Raw genomic sequence first — 18,955 nt, forward strand, 5'->3', positions numbered from 1 at the left:
CACTCTCCATCCCTTCAACTGTTTCCACTTAAAAAATCACGTCAATTCGTCGCTCCGTTTTGTCGTGAAAGACGGACAAACAAACAGACACACATACTTTCCCATTTATAATAATAGTATGGATGACACATATTATGGTTCATTTTAATAGCGGATCAGTGAATGCAGATGCGATGCGATGCAGAGAAAGTGATTTTTTTTTTTCGGCCTATTTTATGTCTAATTATTTTTAAAAATCGGGACTTAATCGCGTATAACTACATATACGCGTATACCTCCAACGTTTCAAGGACGGCGTTGTCCCCGTGGTCTCGGAGAAGACTGGCTTGAAATGACATCAACACCTGACAGCCGCGCGAGTTTATCGAACTACCCGCACTTGGTTTTGATTATCAACTTGAACTGTTTGCGCACTAGGGATGTTACTCTGTCGACATACAACACTGACGATATTCGATTTAACGACTGTCGATATTATTTTCGGCTTACACTTATTAATGACAGGATTCCATGTGGATGAGATCCTAAAACCTTCGTCCCGATTGAAATTGCGATGTTTTTTGATTTCAATGGCTTCACGCACTTTTCTACTGTAGAAATGGCGTTCCGTGGAAAGGACTTTAGGGTCATGTTATACGCGATTAAGTCCCGATTTTTAAAAATAATTATGTGTAATAATCGTGAAAGTTTAAATCAGTATTTTATGTCTATTCGGTTCGCCACGGTATCTCTACCTTGCGTGCTCTCCCGGTTAGTACATACATAACTCAAAGACATATGTAACTCCACAGAACTTAATTTAGATAGAAGAAACAAATTCATATATTTGTATAGGGGCCGAGCGTGTCAAATTTTGTACTGAAGTTGATTCTTGCCTGTAATTTTAAATATGTCTCAGGCTCTTGATTGTTCATAATTTTTGTGTTGTTGCAATTGAATATCACGTAACGAGGCATTTTTTATGTTTTGGTTGACTTCAACTTACAAAAATTGACGCCCGAAAGCTGCAAGCTGCGAGTAAAGACGGACAACTCAGTGGATTTCACTGAGTTCATTTGACACGCTAAGTAGATACGTTTGCTTGATCTATGGTATATATGACATCTGTGTGTAACTCCGTATAGATAGATAGTCTAAGAAAAAATCGTATCTTAGAACCATACAGAAAAAGGAACTGAGGTACAAAAGTTTTAAGCCTGTGTCGGGAGATGGCAGTCTATGCACTGTGATTACACATTTTACTTTTACAGTAACTCTATAAATACTCTATCCTCTTTGACTCTACTAGAAGAAAATCCTAAAGTTGGCTCCAAAATCAGACGAACTAAGCCGTTTTGCCGTGAAAGTCGGACAAACAGACAGACACACTGTGCCAATAATATCAGTATGCTCACTATAGATGCAGAGTGAGAGTGACTGTACAGAAGCAGATATGCAACAATGTTTGACGACCGGTCTGGCTCAGTCAGTAGTGACCCTGCTTGCTGAACCGCGGTCCTGGGTTCAAATCCCGGTAAGGGCATTCATTTGTGCGATGAGCACAGATATTTGTTCCTGAGAGTGAATAAATATTGGGGGACACCTCACACAGATCAACTTAGCCCCAAACTAAGCAAAGCTTGTACTATGGGTGCTAAGCGACGATATACATACTTAAATAGATAAATACATACTTATATACATAGAAAACATCCATGACTCAGGAACAAATATCTGTGCTCATCACACAAATAAATGCCCTTACCGGGATTCGAACCCAGGACCGCGGCTCAGCAGGCAGGGTCACTACCGACTGAGCCAGACCGGTCGTCAAATGTATATGTATTTAAGTATGTATTTATCTTTTTAAGTATGTATATCGTCGCTTAGCACTCATAGTACAAGCTTTTCTTAGTTTAGGGCTAAGTTGATCTGTGTGAGGTGTCTCCAATATTTATTTATTTATGTCCTATTTTTTTATTGTTTGTTCCAGAATCAACGCCCTACTAATAGCAGACGAGATACGACGAAGCGTTGCGGCCGGGGTCGCTTTAGGGGTCCCAAGAGTGGGTCCAGGGTTCGAGTGGCCACCACTTGACTTCGGATGGAGCCTGGCTGAGGTAAAAAAACTCGACTACCTACATTGTAAGTCCTGGTCTTGGTCCGCGGTCCTGGGTTCGAATCCCGGTAAGGTCATTTATTTGTGTGATGAGCACAGATATTTGTTCCTGGGTCATGGATGTTTTCTATGTATATAAGTATGTATTTATCTATTTAAGTATGTATATCGTCGCTTAGCACCCATAGTACAAGCTTTGCTTAGTTTGGGGCTAAGTTGATCTGTGTAAGGTGTCCCAAATATTTATTGTAAGTAGGCTTCAAAGACTGTTTCTAAAATCTGTAACGATTCCTTTCGCTATGGGGTTCTTCAAGACAGCGCCGGTTTTAGCACTACCAGCGTCCTGGGCGAGATTTCGGCGCCCTCTAGCTGGGAGCTACAGTTGCAATTCACATCTATACGAAAAAAGACGGCCCTGGGCGGTCGCCCTACGGCGCCCCACCCTAACGCCGGCCCTGCTTCAAGAAGTATTAAGTATTTAGAGTTATCAAAGGTCGGCAAGGCATAAGTGGCTCCCCCGATGCTGCTTATGTCCATCATCCTCCTTGCGTTATCTCAGCATTTGCCACGGCTGATGGGAGCCTAGGGTCCGCTTTGACAACTAATCCCAAAATTTGGCATAGGCACTAGTTTTACGAAAGCGACTGCCATCTGACCTTCCAACCCGAAGGGTAACTAGGCCTTATTGGGATTAGTCCGGTTTCCTCACGATGTTTTCCTTCACCGAAAAGCGACTGGCAAATATCAAATGACATTTCGCACATAAGTTTCGAATAACCTAACCACAAAATTAAAATTTTGAAAAAACCCCCGACTGCGACATAGTATAGACCGATTTTCATGAAACATGGCTAAGAACACTCCCGATTAACTCAGCTTTCAGACAAAAAAAACTAAATCAAAATCGGTTCATCCGTTCGAGAGCTACGATGCCACAGACAGACACACACACACAGACAGACAGACAGACAAACAGACAGAAATACACACAGACAGACACGTCAAACTTATAACACCCCTTCGTTTTTGCGTCGGGGGTTAAAAACTCATTGAGCTCAAAACAAAACGAGCCGGGGTTCGAACCCGCGACCTCCGGATCGTAAGTCGCACGCTCTTACCGCTATGCCACCAGCGCTTCATGCTGCCTATGTACATAAGCGGCGATAACCGCTTCCCATCAGCGACTTGTACTCATTTGCTGCCTATATCATAAACTAACATAACCACAAAATTAAAATTTTGAAAAAACCTCCGACATAGCGCACCGATTTTCATGAAACATGGCTAAGAACACTCCCGACTAACTCGGCTTTAAAACAAATCTAAATCGGTTCATCCGTTCGGGAGCTAGGATGCCACAGACAGACACACACACAAACAGACACGTTAAATTTATAACCGCCCGTCGTTTTTGCGTCGGGAGTTAATAAGGGACTTACTAAATTTTTTGCGTTTCAGGTGCTAAGCGCGGACTCCGAGAAAAACGATAAAAAGAAAGAAGCAGAAGATGAAGTAAAAGAGGAACACGAGGAATTGAAGAAGGAGAAAGAAGAAGAACAGAAGGAGACAGAAGAACCGAAGGAGAAGACCATTAATGATATTCTGCAGGAAAAGGAGGATGCCGAGAGCGTACGTTCAAATAAAAAAAAACACTATTTTTTGTTGGTCTTCGACACAGAACTTAATTTAGATAGAAGAAACAAATTCATATATTTGTATAGGGGCCGAGCGTGTCAAATTTTGTACTGAATTTGATTCTTGCCTGTAATTTTAAATATGTCTCAGGCTCTTGATTGTTCATAATTTTTGTGTTGTTGCAATTGAATATCACGTAACGAGGCATTTTTTATGTTTTGGTTGACTTCAACTTACAAAAATTGACGCCCGAAAGCTGCAAGCTGCGGTTAAAGACGGACAACTCAGTGGATTTCACTGAGTTCATTTGACACGCTAAGTAGATACGTTTGCTTGATCTATGGTATATATGACATCTGTGGTCTTCGAAGACAAAGGGACAATGGTACTTTTTTCTTGACGAGCGGTTTGTCCTAGCTCGTAGTGACCCTGCCTGCTAAGCCGCGGTCCCGGGTTCGAATCCCGGTAAGGGCCACAGCTAAACTATGGAATGAATTATCGCCGGCGGTATTTCCGGACCGATACGACCTTCAAACCTTCAAGAAAAGAGCGTACACCCATCTTAAAGGCTGGCAACGCACCTCCAACACCTCTGGTGTTTCGGGTGTCCATGGGCGGCGGTGATCGCTTTCCATCAGGCGACCTGTCTGCTCGTTTGCCTCCTATCCCATAAAAAAAGGGCATTTGTGTGATGAGCACAGATATTTGTTCCTTAGTCATGGATGTTTTCTATGTAGGTTGTCTGAGTACCCGCAACACAAGCCTTCTTGAGCTTACCGTAGAACTTAGTCAATCTGTGTAAGAATGTCCCATAATATTTATTTACACATACACATACAGTCACGCCTGTATCCCATAAAGGGGTAGGCAGAGCACATGAAACTACTAAAGCTTCAGTGCCACTCTTGGCAAATAAGGGGTTGAAAGAAAACGAAACTGTGACATTGCAGTGACAGGTTGCCAGCCTCTCGCCTACGCCACAATTTAACCCATATCCCATAGTCGCCTTCTACGACACCCACGGGATGAAGCAATATTTATTTATTATTTATTTATATATGTCTAATCAGGCTCTACTATTTTTTTGTATGTTGCAGGGTTTCGAGATCGGCACATGGGACAACGATATGGCGTCGTCTATCCCGGAACCGCCGGAATTCGACGAGTTTCTAGAACCGCTGCCTCCTAATCTGACCTTCTGCACTTCCGCTTCCGGTGAGATTTACCATAGATCAAAGAGGATCGAGTATAGGGGACTTGACTGTAGTTAAAATATTACATTTTATACCATGCACGAAATAAAGCATCAGATAATTATAAGAAAAACATGGACAGAAGTTATTTTTAAATCTAATTTATATTTAATGAGTCAGGTCATAGATTAAATATAACAAGATCATACCATCCCATACATTAAAATGCGACCGCCTAAGACCGCGCTTACACTCCACCACACATAGATGGCGCCACAAAAAAAATGTCTTGTAGCTTTCGATTATACTTTTAGATGGCGTTAAGTGTCACTTTTGACATAGATTTACGGCTCGGAATTGACACTTAATGCCAATCTACAAATAATCGGTGGCAACAAGGCATGTTTTGTGGCGCCATCTATGTGTGGTGGAGTGTAAGCGCGTTCGTAGGCGGTCGCATTTTAATGTATGGGATTGTATGATCTTGTTATGGTCAGGTAGAAATATACATATAAAGTAACCGAGTTGACCGTGATGTCACTCGATTCAATTTCATATAAATTCCATATTAGCAAGTCGTTCAAATTCGTTTTGACAGTTCTTAAAAAGAAGCTGATTTGATTAGGAGGCAAGTAGCCCATTACAGAGAGTTACTGTCGAAGTAAAATGTGTAATCACAGTGCATAGACTGCCATCTCTTGACACATAGTAGAGGAGTGGAATGAGAATTTGTATGGGGGGGGTCATAATAATTCCCACAGAACCGAAGTTTGGTTTTTTTAGTTCTTTGTGTGTGTCTTTTTGACATACTAAAAATATAGTAAAATATATTTATGCAAAATGCGTTTTTTCGACCGCCAAAAGTTGTATGAAAAATTACTATGGAAAAAAAAATCCTAAAATTTAAAAATCGTCTCTGGTATCAACTTATGGGGAATTAGGCGGCAAATTTTTTTATAGCGTTGATGTTTAGCAAAAATATAAATATTTTTCACTATTTTGGTAAAATAAAAAATGATAAAAATCATAAATTTGATGAAAAGAAGTAATTAAAACATAAATTTCAGCAATGTAATTTTTTTCATATATCCCACACCATGGTAAATACGGGTACGATCCGCCTGGTGATTAACAGTTACGGTAGCCTATGACGCCTGCCAATCTAGAGCCTCCACATGCGCGTTGCTGGCCCTTTAGGGTACCTTTCCACTAGAGATGCGCAACGTGATAGTGTTTGATATCCACCAATCATGTTCTCTGTTCACAAAGCGTAGCGCTAGTAGGAACGGGTTCGACTAAGCTGATTGTGGATATCAGAAACATCCATAACACATCTCTGGTGGAAAGGCACCCTTAACAGTCCTCAGCTAGCTCGCAGGATAACGCGCGTCCGCGGGAGAAAAATCTACTATTATGTGTAGTTTTAGTTGTAATTCGACTTGAAGAGACCTTATACATCTCTAATAAATTGTAGTAGCGTTATACATTAGGTAAAATGAGTATTGTATCAATTGACAACGTTTCAAAATTTTCAATGTCCCTAAATCGAAAACCATTTCGAGATATACGCTTGTAGATCACATAAATAATTTTTTTAATTTTTTTTTCCGTATTTTTAGTATCAAAAATCTTAAAAATAGTTTAAAGGGGAAGTGACGTCAAATAGCTGATTTAGAGCTGCCACTATAACAAAAAAATCTTCCAGTTGGGATGTCACTTGAGTTTGACAGAGACACTTATCACAGTTCGTAGCAAAGATATTAAAAATTTCATGGCTTAGTCTATGGTTCGTAGTCATTCACTATTGGTTGACAGTGACACTTGACAGTCAGACATAGTGACTGTTTAAGCTGACTGTTAAAACTTTTTTTTAGAAATGATTTTGTCGTTTTCTTAGGTGTATGAAACAACACATGTGACGTCATAAAGCTGTGTCTTGACGTTTGTAACTTACGCTCTTTCTGCTCGAAGTAGTAAGAAGAAGGGATTTTCTCATTAAAATAGCAGTTTTTGGAAAAATTAAAAAAACGTGTATCTTTTAGTATTGAGTTCTTTCAACCAAACAATAAAAAGTAGTACTCAAAAATATGAAATGTTGTCAATTGTGTAATTTAAATTCTGATTATGTTAAAATGTATGTGACGTGTAAAAGTGCCCCTGTGGCCTATTTGCTGTTTTTTTTATTTGACGACCAGTCTGGCTCAGTCGGTAGTGACCCTGCCTGCTACGCCGCGGTTCCGGGTTCGAATCTCGGTAAGGGCATTTATTTGTGTGATGAGCACAGATATTTGTTCCTGAGTCATGGATGTTTTCTATGTATATAAGTATTTATATATTATACACCGTGTTTCACTTAACACTAAAAACCTGAAAACCGTTTGTTCAGAATCGAGAGTAGAATCGATTGAGCTATATCTTGATGGGGGTAATATTTTTTGTTTTAATTTGTATTATTAGTTATTGTTTACGTGCCCATTCTACAAATTCGTAATACAACATTGTGCATATCATATTGCTAGAGGTTGTATACCTTTTTCAGTATTTAGGGGTATTAATACTGGCTGGTTACTTGGACGATTATTTTTTCCGCTACGAGTTTGACGTTGTGCGTCACTTTAATTTTAAAGTTTATCATAAGTCATAACGAATTGAATTCTTACCTAATTACAACCTTGTCATTTTGAATGTTAGGTTTAAATTTGCTTACTGCGTCACCTGTCCAATTTGAAGTTTACTGTTTACTGTGACACCGTTTAACGTGCTTTACAGTGACATAACTGTCTATTGGTAAACCTTATGTCGTTGCAGTAGGTAACGTACACAATTAATCAGTTTTAAGGTTTACGATGGTAGCTAGCAATTATTTTATTGAGTGTAGAGTTAAAAGTCGAGTGGAGCTGCACAGAAAATTAAATATTCAATTTAAAAAAATAATAATCATCAAATTAAAAAATGAATATTCTAGATACGTTTAAAAAAATAAAAATCAGTTGGGGTGTCTGAGGTTTTGAGTGATACCGGAAACACGGTGTATATATCGTTGTCTGAGTACCCACAACACAAGCCTTCTTGAGCTTACCGTGGGCCTCAGTCAATCTGTGTAAGAATGTCCTAAAATATTTATTTATTTGCTTATTTGTCTACAGGCGGTGCAAACTGGTGTGATCCGGTTCAGAAGCCGAAGAGCCAGTTCAATCCTTCTAGAACCTTCTCCATGGCTGACAGCGATTGCTCTTACATGTCCAGGTAAATCATAACCCAAACCCAAAAGTGTTTTGTCCCTTTCTGTCATGTTGACTTATGTATTTGTGAGCAAGGGACAAAACACTTTTAAACTAATCAGTTCAGGAACTTTTGAATGAGTAAATGGGTAAGAAATTAATTTAAATGCAGATGTATATATGCATCATGCATTTTTGACTCTATTGACAGCATGTCAAAATTCAAATTTGAATATTATTTTTTTAATTTAATTTAATTTAATATTGGGGACACCTTACACAGATCAACTTAGCCCCAAACTAAGCAAAGCTTGTACTATGGGTGCTAAGCGACGATATACATACTTAAATAGAAAAATACATACTTATATACATAGAAAACATCCATGACTCAGGAACAAATATCTGTGCTCATCACACAAATAAATGCCCTTACCGGGATTCGAACCCTGGACCGCGGTTCAGCAGGCAGGGTCACTACCGACTGAGACAGACCGGTTGTCAGAATTTCAAAATTTTTAATTAATATTAATAATTAAGATTTAATCTTTGTCAAGGTCATGGATTTAAGGGTTAAACTTATATTGACCGGGATATATTTATTTATTTATTCTTTATTGCACATAAAAAAATAAGTACAAATGGTGGACATAATGCCTTAAGGTATTCTCTACCAGTCAACCACTGGGTTAAAAAGAAACATTTGGTACGTGCAGGCATCGTGACAGAAAACAATAATCAGATATCACTTTCTATTCTACTATTTACAAATTAAAACTATTCTTTGCCAAGAGTGAGTGATATAAACCGTGATTAACTTTTTGATTTTGGTCGAGCTCCTGGGGCCCATTTCCCAAAACTGAAAGTTACAAGTTACGAGCGGAAGTCTCTTACCAACTTGTCATATTAGACATAGGGCCCGTTTCTCGAAAGGTACAAGCCTAGTATTACAAGTGTGTTTCCATGACAACCCATACGATTTGACAGTTCGCGCACTTGTAATACAAGGCTTGTACCACAGATGTCATATATACCATAGATCAAGCAAACGTATCTACTTAGCGTGTCAAATGAACTCAGTGAAATCCACTGAGTTGTCCGTCTTTACTCGCAGCTTGCAGCTTTCGGGCGTCAATTTTTGTAAGTTGAAGTCAACCAAAACATAAAAAATGCCTCGTTACGTGATATTCAATTGCAACAACACAAAAATTATGAACAATCAAGAGCCTGAGACATATTTAAAATTACAGGCAAGAATCAACTTCAGTACAAAATTTGACACGCTCGGCTCCTATACATTTTGAGAAACAGGCCACTGATATTTCGACGCAGGTACGTGCTTCACGATCACAGATAACCACAAAATTAAAATTTTGAAAAAACCCCCGACCGCGACCTGGTGAACCGATTTTTATGAAACATGGCTAAGAACACTCCCGACTAACTCAGCTTTCAGACAAAAATATGAAAATGAAATATTTATTTTTCAAATAGGCATATTACAATGCGCATATGAACGTCAAATAAAGCTACGCCGGCTCTAACCCTACGCCTCAGCCTCGAGAAGATTTCAGTCCCCCCTTAGTTGGGAGGGGGGTATCCACTATGGGACCGGCAAGAAACTCGGCGGGCAACATCTTTTCAAAACATTACATCTTATAATTAACATGCATTAAATAACAAGATACAATTTAACATGCAAAAGTATTCATCAATAACTAACTAAATCAAAATCGGTTCATCCGTTGAAGAGCCACGATGCCACAGACAGACACACACACAGACAGACAGACAAACAGACAGATAGACAGACAGACAGACATACACACAGACAGACACGTCAAACTTATAACACCCCGTCGTTTTTGCGTAGGGGGTTAAAAACGGTTTTCGCAGTCACATGTATCATGATCACGGAAAACGGTTTTCGCAATACATGCATCATGCGAAAACCGTATCCGTGATCACTCCCTTCGGTCGTGTTTTGATTTATCGCCACTCGTTTCGAATTTCCTCTGTTCCGCACTTGTATCGTAATGTAAAACACAATTTTTCCTTTGTAAGTCGTCCATCTATTATTATTTTTGACGACCGGTCTGGCTCAGTCGGTAGTGACCCTGCCTGCTACGCCGCGGTCCTGGGTTCAAATCCTGGTAAGGGCATTTATTTGTGTGATGAGCACAGATATTTGTTCCTGAGTCATGGATGTTTTCTATGTATATAAGTATGTATTTATCTATTTAAGTATGTATATCGTCGCTTAGCAACCATAGTACAAGCTTTGCTTAGTTTGGGGCTAAGTTGATCTGTGTAAGGTGTCCCCAACATATTTATTTATTTTTATTATTTCAGTGACTTCGACACGGATGATTCGGACCTCAACTCTGAAGACAGCGATGATACTGACACCAGCGGGTTCTGTAGCAGTAAAAGCAATGGTACGTTATCTTATCCTCTTAAGTCCGTTTTCACATTATCCGATCCGATATCGGATGTCGGAAGGATTTCAATGGAAAAAATCCAAGATGGCGCCTGTAATGTATGGGATACCAGTCCGACATCCGATATCGGATCGGATAATGTGAAAACGCACTAAGGCCCACCATAGTTAGTTTTCCCATTTGGAATTTGAACCTTATTCTATAAATAAATTGGTAAGATTTTCGTTTGTTTCAAAAATCAATGTAACAATGGAAATTCTACTTTATTCAGTTCATGGAAGGTTCAAATTAGATTGCAACACTATGTACATTGTAATGTACATTGGGCCTTACGAGGTTATAACTTATAACACTGGGTGAAATTTAATAATAAAACTACCGTGAGAAAGCATGTAAAAATCGGGTAACTCATGTAAAATTGTCGAAGATAGCTCGACATGTTTCGCTCCGTAACGAGGACCATTTTCATTGAACACGCGCGATGCCGATGGTATCCCGACGCAGACTCTGAGCCTGCGTTAAGGCTGAGTCTGCGTCAGGATACTATAGACTAACCCCCTTATTCATAAACGTTCTCAGTTATCAAGTCGATAAAGTTCGTTTTCCCCTCACTAGCTCGGAAACACGTGTTTTGTCCTTTAATACCAGCGGGTAAAAACGCATTTTATCCACTAGTGGATAAAGTAATTTGACCTTGAATAAAGTCAAATTAACTGCTTTAAAATTGATAAAAGTAGGTATAGCCTGACAAGTTTTTATTTGACCCTCGCCGCGTTGCGGATTTTCAGCTGAACTAATTAATTTCTTTTACTGGCAAGGATTACTATTTGACACCCGTTGTCGAAAGTCATCGAATGTCAGTGATGTAAACATGAAGCAAATATTTTAAATTTTCTAATGGTTTCATCGCAATTTTGTCCAAAATAATATGATTAAAAGTGAAAATAATTATACTAAACGTGATAAATTACTTACAACAAAAAAGGATGAAGGATTCGACAGCATTTCGATACCAATGTTCTGAAATTGGTTATTGACAAGTCCGGGACTGACAGTTTATAGTGCGGTTCTCCTGTATTAATTTGTTGGTTTCGCGTTTAGCCTAATATATTTTTTGTTCTAATTTAAGGTGTCTGTAGCTCTGCCGTGAAAAATATGTATAGAAATAAGGAGGCCGTTCCATAACTGCCACCAGTACAGAACAAGGTCCCACGAAAAACGAAAATAAACATCGATGACTTCGATTAAGGCACAAGATTCATGGATTTTAGGCTGTGCGGAAAGAAGTAGCGAGTCTTAAAACCTTGCTTTTTAAATTTTGATTCTCTAAAACCATGTTTTAATTTTCTACAAATATTAACGGGTAACCAGTACACGCTGTCCCCAATACGTATGACGTCGGCACATTATTGCCATATGAAAGCGGTTTGTAGCGACACTCTTTCAGGGTCAAATAAAATCTTGTCAGGCTATAAATCTAGTAATAAAGATGATTTACCACCTGTCGAACTACTGGAAGCAGTGATAAACGCATTTTTTTGCGTTGTAATTTCCTCGCTATAGTGAGGGGAAAAGTTTTGTGTTACACTCGGGTGCAAATGTATTTTACTTCTCGTGTGTTAAAAAAGTCGCAAGTTCAGGATTCTATTCTCGAACCACTCGCTTCGCTCGTGGTTCAACTATAGAATCCTCTCGCTTGCTCGTTTTTCAATTCCACACTCGGCGTTAAAATACAACTTTGCCCCCTTGTATAACAAATAACTATTGTCCCTTTCTAGCACATTAATACATCGGAAAGGGACAAACGAACTTTATCGGCTTGATAACTTTAGAGGACGTTTATGAATAAGGGGATAACCAATCTCCCTTTTGCAGCGGCTATGGGCGTCCGAATAGAATACAAGACCGCCCACGAGGCTGAGGCTGTGGACGTGGAGCGCCGCGCGTCGCACCCCGCGCCGCAACCTGACCCGCAAGATGACGCCGCGGATTTGACGCTTCACGCCCAAGCCATGGGCGCTAGCGACGCCACTGACTTGACAAACGCCCGTGCTACCGATATCGATACAGAGGTATGCTGGAACAATATTCCACCTCCGTAGTTCTACCATAAATGAAATAAGAACCCATACATTAAAATGCGCACAGATGGCTTCGATGTAATGATAAGAAAACTGCCTCACTGCTTGACCACTCTGTCAAGCAGTGAGGCGGCAGTAGCAACAGCATTCTAAACATGATAGCAAATAAGCTAGATTGTCCGCTGTTATGAACAATGAGTCAGAAGACGAAGTCGCTTTTAATTATTAAATACTAGCTTTTTCCCGCGGCTTCGCTCGCGTTAGAAAGAGACAAATAGTAGCCTATGTCACTCTCCATCCCTTCAACTATCTCCATTTAAAAAACCGGCCAAGAGCGTGTCGGGCCACGCTCAGTGTAGGGTTCCGTAGTTTTCCGTATTTTTCTCAAAAACTACTGAACCTATCAAGTTCAAAACAATTTTCCTAGAAAGTCTTTATAAAGTTCTACTTTTGTGATTTTTTTCATATTTTTTAAACTTATGGTTCAAAAGTTAGAGGGGGGGGGACGCACTTTTTTTTCCTTTAGGAGCGATTATTTCCAAAAATAATAATATTATCAAAAAACGATATTAGTAAACCCTTATTCATTTTTAAATACCTATCCAACAATATATCACACGTTGGGGTTGGAATGAAAAAAAATGTCAGCCCCCACTTTACATGTAGGGGGGGTACCCTAATAAAACATTATTTTCCATTTTTTTTTTTGCACTTTGTTGGCGTGATTGATATACATATTGTTACTAAATTTCAGCTTTCTAGTGCTAACGGTTACTGAGATTATCCGCGGACGGACGGACGGACGGACGGACAGACAGACATGGCGAAACTATAAGGGTTCCTAGTTGACTACGGAACCCTAAAAATCACATTAATTCGTCGCTCCGTTTTGCCGTGAAAGACGGACAAACAAACAGACACACACACTTTCCCATTTATAATATTAGTATGGATTACTTGTTCAATTTTGTAACTAACAGATAATAAGCGACTTAACTAACACATTTCTTGGACCATTTGATGTGTAAATTAAATTAAATAAATAAATTAAATTAAAAATGCGACCGTCTAAGAACGCGCATACACCACACATAGATGGCGCCACAAAAAAATGTCTTGTAGCTTTCGATTATACTTGTAGATGGCGTTAAGTGTCACTAACAATATGCCACCTCCGTACTTGTCCGTGACTTCCTGTTGCATAGACGGTCCATGGTGTTTAAGATGTGTTTTTTTTAAATATTTTTTTTAGGTATTTCTTAATAAGAAGACAACGCCAGAGACTTATTGATTCACACCCGAGCTACCGATACCCACGCAGAGTTATGCTATAGGCAAAGACATATGTAACTCCGTATAGACGGATAAACCTTCAAATCAAAAGTGAACAGGAATCTTCTGGGCGAGCTCACTCCATCGTAGGCCACGTCTTTGCCTCTGGCTAGTCTGTGGTCAAGAGTAAGCCCATTTATAATAATAAAAAAAAAGTAAGAAAAAAACGTACCTCAAGGCCCTAGAGAAAAAGATACGGTGGCCTAGATGGCGTTACACCTTTAAGGAACGCTCGGCTAGATGGCGCTAATATTAATATTTGACATTTTAACACATATCAAGCTAATATGGGCCAAATTGTCAAAACTGAGGTTCAAAAGTTTTAAGCTTGTGTCGAGAAATGGCAGTCTATGCACTGTGATTACACATTTTACTTTGATAGTAACTCTCTATAATACTCGATCCTCTTTGCTATAGGACTATGCTGGAACAATATGCCACCCCCATAGTCGTCTGTGAGCCGCAATTAATCCTCTTAAAGTGCCCTTCATCTTTGTCTCAAGCGTCTTCGTTTCGCGATTTCAGCGTCATAGCAAAGTGGATCAAGTATTACTCGTATAGAGAGTTACTGTCAAAGTAAAATATGTAATCACAGTGCATAGACTGCCATCTCTTGACACTAGCATAAAACTTTTAAGTCTCAGTTTTGACAGTTTGGCCCATATTCTTAGCTTGATATGTAACAAAATGTCAAAATTAGCGCCATCTAGCCGAGCGTCCCCCAAAGGTGTAACGCCATCTAGGCCACCGTACCTTTTTCTATATGGTTCTGAGGTATGTTTTTTTCTTATACTGTTTCTTATACGGAGTTATATATGTGTTTAGTCATAGCAAAGACCTATATAACTTCGTATAGACCGATAAAGTCTAAGAAAAAAACGTACCCCAATACCATACAGAAAAAGGTACGGTGAGCTAGATGGCGACACACCTTTGGGGTACGCTCGGCTAGATGGCGGTAATATTAATATTTGACATTTTAACACATATCAAGCTAACAATATGGGCCAAATTGTCAAAACGGAGGTTCAAAAGTTTTAAGCCTGTGTCGAGAGATGGCAGTCTATGCACTGTGATTACACATTTTAGTTTGACAGTAATTCTCTATAATACTAGATCCTCTTTGGTCATAGTAAAAGTTGTTCATAATGACCTCAAAAGTCATTATGCAAGGTTTGATTACACTTACATAAGCAATGTTCTAGATTTGGGTAAATTAAATATGGTTTTCCGCAAAGTGACGCCTGATTCCATCAACTATTTGTACATGTGCTGATAAAACTCACAATGCGGCAGTCAAAAACAATATTTTTTTTCTTACAGTGTCTACAACAGTTCCAAAAATCAGTCGCCGAGCACGAACAAGAATTCATCCAGAAAGGCCTCCTCGTACCCCAAGACCAGCCAATAACAGACATCCTACCCGAACCGCTAAAAGATTGCAAAAAACCCGAGCAAATACCACCGAACGAATTAACAACGAGATTCGAACAACTATTCCCTTATAAAAACGAATTTTTAAATATCGAACACGGAGTTTTAACTCTAGAGGCTATTGAGAAAAATAAAAGAAAATTACTGGCTGAATTTAAAAATAGTTTGTCGGAAGAAGAAATTAAAAAGTATACTTGTTTCTCTATGATCGATGTCGATATAGACTCGCCGGAGTATAAGAATGAGAAAGTTGCAAATATAGGGTTTGATACTATGGAGAGTTATGTTGAGAAAGTGAAGGGGATGGGTGAGAGGGAATTTAGACCGTATTATGAGGACAGTAAGGGTAATGGGAAGTTTGACTTCGATTTTCAGCCGAATTTGGAGGGACACCCGGGGCCCAGTCCTAGTGTCATTTTACAGGTATGTCATCATCCTATTTGCGTTATACCGGCATTTGCCACAGCTCATGGGAGCCTGGGGTCCGCTTTGACAATTAATCCCTACGCCAACTACAACTACGCCAACTAGTGCCTACGCCAAATCTTGCGTAGGCACTAGTTTTACGAACGCGACTGCCATCTGAACTTCCAACCCGAAGGGTAACTAGGCCTTATTGGAATTAGTCCGGTTTCCTCACGATGTTTTCCTTCACCGAAAAGCGACTGGCAAATATCAAATGACATCTCGCACATAAGTTCCGAAAAACTCATTGGTGCGAGCCGGGGTTCGAACCCGCGACCTCCGGATTGAAAGTCGCACGCTCTTACCGCTAGGCCACCAGCGCTTCCACCACCACCACCACTGTGGCCACCTCGCAGTCACCTGTCAAAAACGCGACAAGTCGACCTGTCATATTTCACTCATACAAACATGGTACGCGTTCACCTACACGAGCTTAGACTGTGTGCTAGGAACGCGCCTCTTTCACATATTCGATCGCCAGTGTCCGAGGTGTGCTACAACCATGTCAAAATGACAAGCACTAAGAGATGTCTTACAATCTGATATATAACATCACTGTGTCCTACAGTGGCCTAGGGTTCCAATTGACTTTACTATATGTAGATTGTCCGAGGTGTGAGTCAGAGCTCCCTGCATCTTACAAGTTTTTTACAGGCATTTTAGGCTAGTGCATTTCATATTTGACTCTTCAGCAGAAAAATAAACTAAACCACACCTCGGACACTGGCGATCAAATATATGAAAGAGGGAGGCGCGTTCTTAGCACAAAGTCTAAGCTCGTGTAGGTGAACGCGTACCATGCTTGTATGAGTGATATATGACAGATCGACTGTTCGCGTTTTTGACAGGCGGTAACTGTGAGGTAACCGAGAAGGCGGCACTTTCAGCGGGGAGCGGGAGTGGCCATACTACACGATAGTACTCTTTATTATACTGTGACTAAGGTACAGCGGGGCAAATCCCGACTGGGGGGCAAATGTAACTGATCCATTTTTTCCACGTTTTACAATGTTTGCATTATTAATCTCGTAAGGCCCAATGTATATTACAATGTACATAGTTGTTGCAATCTAATTTGAAACTTTGAACCAAATAAAGTGGAGTTTCCATCGATTTTTGAAATAAACGAAATTCGTACCAATTTACTTGTAGAACAAGGTTCAAATTCAAAATGGGAAAACTAACTATGGTGAGCCTTACGAGGTGAAATAGAGTGTCCACCGGTTATATACGGTAGGCGTGTTCAGTGGATACTTGTAGAAAAACATCATGATGTAATAATGGAAAAAATGGATCAGTTACACTAGGCTACTTGCCTCCTAGTCAAATCAGCTTCTCTTTCAGAACTGTCAAAACGAATTTGAACGACTTGCTAATATGGAATTTATATGAAATCGAATTGAGTGACGTCAAGGTCAATAGGCTAGTTTCCTATAATTAAAATAAAATATTTTATGCAGTGCACGAAATAAAGCACCATATAATTAGAAGAAAAATATGGACAGTAGTTGTGTTTAGACATAATTTCTATTTAATAAGTCAAAGGGAAAGATATAAAGTAAATGAATTGACCGTGACGTCACTCCTCAGTATTTCATAGTATTTGCATATTAGCAAATCGTTTTGACAGTTCTTAAAAAGAAGCTGATTTGACTAGTAGGAAACTAGCCTATTCAGTTACTTTACATATTTCGAACTGACTTATTAAATAGAAATTTGATTTAAAAATAACTTCTGTCCAAGTTTTCCTTATAATTATCGGATGCTTTATTTTGTGCATGGTATAAAATATTTATTTTAAGAATAGTCAAGTTCCCTATTTTCCCCCAGTCGAGATTTGCCTGGCTGTACCTTATACATTAAACGCCGTTAAACGTAAGTTTGGCGAAAAAACTAGAAACTGTGTAACTGTAATCTTTGTTTTCAATAAATAAAAAAAAAAATTTTTTTAGGCGCTTACGATGTCAAACGCGAACGACGGAATTAACCTTGAACGGCTGGAAACAATCGGAGACAGTTTCCTAAAGTTCGCCATAACAGCATACTTGTACTGCGCGCACCCTACCGTGCATGAAGGGAAACTCAGTCATATGAGGAGTAAACAGGTGAGACCAGCTCTTATTTGAACTATAGATGGCGCTTTAGTGTGCGGCCCTCGCACGCTCATACTATACAACCTGTTTTTATTGAATTCCGTTAACTTTAAGGGAATGTTCTTTAGATCAAATACAATTAATTTCTCTAAGAAACTAGCGTCTTAACTCTTACGGTTATCGAGTTATTAAAAAAATAAAGATAATTACTGAACACGTGTGTGACAGCCTTTACCAATTCCTAATGGTATTTGTTTTGATATGTGCCGTCAATCACTTGACACTAACTTGAATGTTCTTAAGGGTCTCTCACACTAATAAATACATTTATTATGTATGAAAATGATGTTTTTTTTTTGCGAATTTAACTAAAAGTGATATACAGGGTGGTTCCTGATAATGAACGTAGCTTGTCGAATTTAACGGAAAACAAAAAAAACACGGTGTATATTAATATTATAAATGGGAAAATGTGTGTGTCTGTTTGTTTGTCCGTCTTTCTCGGCAAAACGGAGCGACGAATTGTCGTGATTTTTTATTTATTGTAATTTTCAGAAATTGTGACCCACAGTTAGAGTCAGTTGTTAACAAAATTAACTCGCCGTCAGTTTTGTAACCATAATTACAGTTTTATCCTTCTTTTGAAATTGACTAACCTTGAATATTTTTTGACAGGTGTCAAACTTGAACCTGTACCGCCTGGGGCTGCGCAAGCGTCTCGGCGCGCGAATGATCGCGTCCAAGTTCGAACCCCACGACAACTGGCTGCCACCCTGCCACAAAGCTCCGCCGGCCGCCCACGCCCCTGTAAGTTATACATAATAGCAAAGACATGTAACTCTAAGAACAAACTAAATTATTTTCATAGAAAATATTTTAACTTGTATTTTTTAAGTAGTAACACTACTATTATGTTATAAACATTAAATAAATGTCATATACAAAGAAAAAGTGACCAAGGC

At 39.3% G+C, this 18,955-nt stretch overlaps 1 protein-coding gene across 1 annotated transcript in view; it reads left to right on the plus strand.

Annotated features, from left to right (window-relative positions):
- Positions 1-18,955, plus strand: part of LOC125239053 (endoribonuclease Dcr-1) — an 86,936-nt gene that overhangs the window by 47,251 nt on the left and 20,730 nt on the right. The window contains exons 25-33 of the mRNA XM_048146509.1: positions 1,973-2,099; positions 3,557-3,727; positions 4,831-4,948; positions 8,073-8,172; positions 10,500-10,585; positions 12,464-12,660; positions 15,325-15,858; positions 17,853-18,005; positions 18,669-18,800. Of these exons, the coding sequence (XP_048002466.1) occupies positions 1,973-2,099; positions 3,557-3,727; positions 4,831-4,948; positions 8,073-8,172; positions 10,500-10,585; positions 12,464-12,660; positions 15,325-15,858; positions 17,853-18,005; positions 18,669-18,800 (1,618 nt within the window). The remainder of the gene's footprint in view (positions 1-1,972; positions 2,100-3,556; positions 3,728-4,830; positions 4,949-8,072; positions 8,173-10,499; positions 10,586-12,463; positions 12,661-15,324; positions 15,859-17,852; positions 18,006-18,668; positions 18,801-18,955) is intronic.

The sequence above is a fragment of the Leguminivora glycinivorella genome, chromosome 25, assembly GCF_023078275.1.
Source record: "Leguminivora glycinivorella isolate SPB_JAAS2020 chromosome 25, LegGlyc_1.1, whole genome shotgun sequence".
Classification (NCBI taxonomy): domain Eukaryota; kingdom Metazoa; phylum Arthropoda; class Insecta; order Lepidoptera; family Tortricidae; genus Leguminivora; species Leguminivora glycinivorella.